Raw genomic sequence first — 6,336 nt, forward strand, 5'->3', positions numbered from 1 at the left:
CCCCTCCTCTCCTCCTTTCCCCTCCTCCCCTCTCCCCTCCTCCCCTCTCCCCTCCTCCTCCCCCTTTCTCCTCTCCCCTCCTCTCCTCCTTTCCCCTCCTCCCCTCTCCTCTCCCCTCCTCCCCTCTCCCCTCCTCCCCCCTCCTCTCCTCCCCCCTCCTCTCCTCCTTTCCCCTCCTCCTCTCCTCTCCTCCTCTCCCCTCCTCCCCTCTCCCCTCCTCCCCATCCTCTCCTCTCTACTCAGATTATTCTGGAGTCATGTTGTTGTAATGGGCAGTACCGGTACATAACCAGTAGATTGTAACATTGTGTTTCCATGTCTGACTTTCCAGAGTTTTGGATCAGACATGAACAGTCTGGTGGCTCTGCTTGAGTTGTATAAGTACATCAACAAATACTACGACCAGGTATATACACACACACACACACACACACACATCACATGCACCCCCCACACCACAGACACACAACACACAAGCAACACGGTCCTTTATAAGTACTAATGCTGTCTGTCTGCCTGCCTGTCTGTCTGTAGATCATCACGTCTCTGGAGGAGGATACCGCTGGACAGAAGATGCAGCTGGCCTATCGTCTACAGCAGGTCGCCGCCCTGGTGGAGAACAAGGTCACTGACCTCTAACCTCTCACTTCTGACCTGTGACCTATCGTCTACAGCAGGTCGCTGCCCTAGTGGAGAACCACAGAACGTTACAGCAGAGAACGTGAAACACTCTGATCCACTTCCTCATGTTTATTTTTTCCCCCGGGATCGATGCCCACTCTTGGTCTGCATATTGTCCCCGCCCGCAGAGGGGGTGCCTCAGAGCCAAACATCTCACTGGAAAAATGTATTCTGGTCGCGGCAGAGTTGTTCCCTCTCTCGCGTGAGCATGCCAGAAAGGAAACGGCCACTTACACAGATCGTTTAAATAAAATGGCCGGAGTAAACTCTTATTTATCCACCATATATGCTTTGTTACGTGTGTGTGTGTGTGTGTGTGTGTGTGTGTGTGTGTGTGTGTGTGTGTGTGTGTGTGTGTGTGTGTGTGTGTGTGTGTGTGTGTGTGTGTGTGTGTGTGTGTGTGTGTGTGTGTGTGTGTGTGTGTGTGTGTGTGTGTGTGTGTGTGTGTGTGTGTGTGTGTGTGTACATGGTTCTGAAGTTGCTTCCAGAGGCAGTTTGTAACTCGGTAATGAGTGTTGCAACCGAGGACAGATGATTTTTACGTGCTATACTCTTCAGCACTTGGCGGTCCTGTTCTGTGAGCTTGTGTGGCCTACCACTTTGTGGCTGAGCCGTTGTTGCTCCTAGACATTTCCACTTCACAATAACAGCACTTACAGTTGACCAGGAAGCTCTAGCAGGGCTGAAAAGTGACAAACTGACTTGTTGGAACGGTGGCATCCTATGACGGTGCCACGTTGAAATTCGCTGAGTAGGGGCCATTCTACTACCAATGTTTGTCTATGGAGATTGCATGGCGGTGTGCTCAATGTTATCCACCTATCAGCAACGGGTGTGTCTGAAATATAATCCCCTAATTTGAAAGGTGTCCACATACTGCTGTCTATATATATGGGTGTAGAGACAGGGTACGTTCCAGGGCGTATGTATTGCAGTCATGCTGCACAGATGATCACACCGCCCATAATAACCCCCTGAGCTGTACAGGTCGACTGCAACATGGACGTTCTGTAACGAGCCCACAGTCTAGTCTTAACAGTCCGGTTGACCACTATAACCGCCGTTGGAGACCTCCACCCAGCAGCTCTCCAGACTATCAGACTCTCTCAGTACTCAGATCCACCCAATCAGACTCTCTCAGTACTCAGATCCACCCAATCAGACTCTCTCAGTACTCAGATCCACCCAATCAGACTCTCTCAGTACTCAGATCCACCCAATCAGACTCTCTCAGTACTCAGATCCACCCAATCAGAATCTCTCAGTACTCAGATCCACCCAATCAGACTCTCTCAGTACTCAGATCCACCCAATCAGACTCTCTCAGTACTCAGATCCACCCAATCAGACTCTCTCAGTACTCAGATCCACCCAATCAGACTCTCTCAGTACTCAGATGGACGGTCAAGTAGTGTGTTTGGTCTTTTTATTTTTATTTTTCCTGCAAAACCTTTCTTTATTAGCTGTAGTTTTGTGAAACTTCTTTATCTTTGAATACCATGAAATAGAAACTCAATTTCTGGTGATGTATTAAAATGTTTAATTTCTTTAAAATAAAACCTAGCCTGAGTACCAGTCTGTTGGGGTCTGAACCTAGCCTGAGTACCAGTCTGTTACTGCTCTGTGGGGGTCTGAACCTAGCCTGAGTACCAGTCTGTTACTGCTCTGTGGGGGTCTGAACCTAGCCTGAGTACCAGTCTGTTACTGCTCTGTTGGGGTCTGAACCTAGCCTGAGTACCAGTCTGTTATTGCTCTGTGGGGGTCTGAACCTAGCCTGAGTACCAGCCTGTTACTGCTCTGTGGGGGTCTGAACCTAGCCTGAGTACCAGTCTGTTGGGGTCTGAACCTAGCCTGAGTACCAGTCTGTTACTGCTCTATTGCCAACACCTTATTGAATTGTAATTTGTCTTTAAAGTGTTGTCTTGCCAAACAGGTGGAGATGGAAATGACAGCCAATCCCTTCTAACACAACCCCCTGGTTGAACCGTAATACTGACTGAGTCTTAGGAAATGTATTTCTGTTTGATATAATCAAAGTTACACCAAATTAACAGTTAGTATACTACTACTTAGGCCAAATAGATTTCACAACAGGCAGTGGACACTAAATGTACAGCAATACGTCTCACAGGTACCAACAAGGGAATATAAAGACAAAGGGCAACACCTGGTCTCGCCAGCAGAGGGGGCTGATGAGGAGTTGAGACGAATTTGAGTCATTTTAAAACCAGCGTCGAGCAGGTTGTTCTATTGAAAAGACTGACACTATAGAAACTAACTTATTCTCTGTAAATAGTGCTCATTCATACCAACCAGTGGCGGTCAGTAGATGCCATCCTCCCCTTTTTTTCTCTGAGGAGCCTCCACTGATACCAACCAATTGTGCCTTCTTCTTGTAACTTTGTAAATGACTTACTGTGTAGAATGTTTTTTTTTTGTTGTTTAAACTCGTTTGCCAAAATGAACTGACATGGCAAATCTAGTTTTGAAATAGTACTGTGGGTGTGTAATAACAAACGTGTAGGGTAGCGAAACTCCGGGAACTTTCAATACATCCACTGTTTTCCCGGTCGGATGATTCCTGGAGTCAGAAGGAAATGAGCAGAAAATCCAGGATTTAAACAGGGAAAGGCGGATCAGACTATGGAACAGGTGTATAAAAAGACTGCAGTAGCTCTGCAGAACAATAGTTAAACTCCCTGATCTTTACTGTTACAGGTTGACTAAACAGAGTTGGGGAGTAACTGATTACATGGAACTGTCATCAGTTACGTTACCAGCTTTTCTTTTTCTTTTTCAAAAATGTAATCAGATTACTTATTGGATTACTTTTTAATTCAGAAAGGGTGTTTGTGGGATAAAAGGGGCGAGTTTGATCCACATGAGGAGAGTCTGACCACAAAACCACTATGATGACCACCAATCAGAGACCACTATGATGACCACCAATCAGAGACCACTATGATGACACATCAAATGATGACCACCAATCAGAGACCACTATGATGACACATCAAATGATGACCACCAATCAGAGACCACTATGATGACAAACCTGTGTTTGCAGGATCCTTCTTGTCCTCTTCTAATGCCTCTTAAGGGGAAAGTAATCCAAAAAGTAACTGAGTTACGTTACTGATTACAATGTTTAACAGATAACTAGTAACAGATTACATTCAAAAAGTAACCTATCCAACTCTGCAAACTGAAATATTACCTGTCGGTCTCCTCTGACTCCACAGATTCAGTATCGCTATAGTTACTATGGTTACCCTTAATGGTTCCAAACGGCTCCCTATATAGTGCACAGCTTTTGAGCGGTTCCCTAGAGTGCTCTCTCGTGGAAGGGATGAAAATAATGAACCTATGCTATGGGCCCTGGTCAAAAATAGGGCCTTGGTCTAAAGTAGTATCCTATATAGGGAATAGGGCCCTGGTCAAAAGTAGTATCCTATATAGGGAATAGGGCCTTGGTCTAAAGTAGCGCACTATATAGGGAATAGGGCTCTGGTCTATAGTAGTGCACTATATAGGGAATAGGGTGCTTTGACACGTTGACCTTTAACCTGGCTCCTGGTTTGACGACGCCAACATTTAGTTAGTGTACATAGAGATCATGTATGTATTTATTTGGGGTTTGTAAAGTTATTGTGTGGTTTATATTGTTGAATGGTGATATTAATGAATTTTAACTCCTTAACGTTGTCTTGTTCCATATCCCAACATTTGTAGCTCAGTATGTATGGCTTGATTTAAATGGCACCCTATTCTCGATATATAGTGCACTACTTTTGACCAGAATAGTGCACTTATAAAGCGAGCAGAGTAGCATTTGGCACAGATACAGTGTGATGTTAACGGATGTTTTCTGACTGTAAGACTTCCTTTAGCAGCTGTTTGAAATATTTACAGGATTTCTGGGAGTTTGAGTCATGTTTATTATGTTGTGTGTGTGTGTGTGTGTGTGTGCCCCCCCCCCCCTCCCTCCTCCTCCTCTAACACCTTAATAACACTTTGATTGGAGCATTTAGAGAGTTTTGATTGGAGCATTTAGAGAGTTTTGATTGGAGCATTTAAAAGGTAAAAAATGTACTGAGGCAGTATCCTGTGGTCTGAGGCAGTATGACTGTCTCATGATCACTGCTGAAACTATAGGACACGTTCCAGGTCAACTATATTGCAGTCGATGCATTATTGCATTGACCAACGGTTGCGTGCAGTCGGGTATCGGATTGGTATAACGTGATGTGGTTTTAACTAACATGTTAAACACCGATCCCGCTGTTATGAAATCTGGCGTCTGAAATGTAGTCGGCCTGGAACGCGTCCGTTCGTCTTCCTGTTAGTGAGTGTGGTGTTGCCCGTGTCCGAAGGTTCTCTGCAGTCGGCCTGGAACGCGTCCGTTCGTCTTCCTGTTAGTGTTGGCTGTACGTGTCTGAAGGTTCTCTGCAGTCGACCTGGAACGCGTCCGTTCGTCTTCCTGTTAGTGTTGTGTTGCCCGTGTCTGAAGGTTCTCTGCAGTCAGCCTGGAACGCGTCCGTTCGTCTTCCTGTTAGTGTTGTGTTGCCCGTGTCTGAAGGTTCTCTGCAGTCAGCCTGGAACGCGTCCGTTCGTCTTCCTGTTAGTGTTGTGTTGCCCGTGTCTGAAGGTTCTCTGCATGCCTGTGTGTTTATGAACGTCCGATTCCTTAAGACTACAATCAGAGCAGGAACGCACCCCTATCCCCTATCTTGGGCACTACTTTTGACCAGTCCTATATGCCCTAGTCAAAAGTAGTGCACTATGTAGGGGATAGGGTGCCGTTGGGGATGTTGCAGCCTGTGTGTGTGTGTGAGTACAGAACATATATGTTAGGAAACATGTTTGAAATTTCTGCATGACAGTGACAATTTTTGATAAACTTACTCTTTTAAAACAAAAAAACTTCTGAGGATTTGAAGTACGGATGAAACTAAAACACTTGGATTTGTTTCCGGACTCTGGGTGTCCTGACTCATCGTCAGTCTCCCAAATGGAACCCTATTCCCTATCTAGTGCACTACTTTTAACCAGAGTCTTATGTGCTTCCCTATGTGCCATGGGTTGAATGTAGTACACTTTTTTTTTTAAAGGGAATAGGGTCCAATCAGCATCCAGGATCCAAAACAACCCGTTTTATAACGGTTGTTATTCTACTTGTACAGTTTGATATTCCTTCCTGTTCTGGGTCGATAACAGAAACACCAACTCAGTATAAAAAGGTCTGGACTGAGAGGATCTCTATCTGATAAACTATGGCGGTGTACCAAATGGGACCCTATTCCCGATCTAGTGCACTACTGTTGGCCTGATCAGGCTACGGAATAGGGTGTCATTTTCAGACTTTAATATAAACAACAATCCAACTCAAATGTGACTATTTTATACAAGGAGTTGAAACCAGCCTAATGACTTTGCTGAGTGTGATGTTAGAGTTTGATACCAGATGTGATATTGTGCTTGTAAATACATTATGAAGAGAATCGTTTCTTTCTCAACTTTGATGGAATTTAAAACTACGCTTTTCAAGATTAATTTTTGGGAGCCAAGATGAGTCTGTTATCAAATGAACATTTGTATGGGGAAAAAATTAAAGTTATAATTTTAACATTGAATAGGCTTTGTGTCTGGTTTGTC

General features: G+C 44.7%; 1 protein-coding gene across 1 annotated transcript in view; it reads left to right on the forward strand.

The window, feature by feature from the left end:
• Positions 1-6,314, forward strand: part of plxnb3 (plexin B3) — a 285,828-nt gene extending 279,514 nt beyond the window's left edge. Inside the window, exons 37-38 of the mRNA XM_055891079.1 lie at positions 332-406; positions 535-6,314. Of these exons, the coding sequence (XP_055747054.1) occupies positions 332-406; positions 535-639 (180 nt within the window). The 3' untranslated portion in view covers positions 640-6,314. The remainder of the gene's footprint in view (positions 1-331; positions 407-534) is intronic.
• Positions 6,315-6,336: the final 22 nt, after the last annotated feature.

The sequence above is a fragment of the Salvelinus fontinalis genome, chromosome 31 (assembly GCF_029448725.1).
Source record: "Salvelinus fontinalis isolate EN_2023a chromosome 31, ASM2944872v1, whole genome shotgun sequence".
Taxonomy (NCBI): domain Eukaryota; kingdom Metazoa; phylum Chordata; class Actinopteri; order Salmoniformes; family Salmonidae; genus Salvelinus; species Salvelinus fontinalis.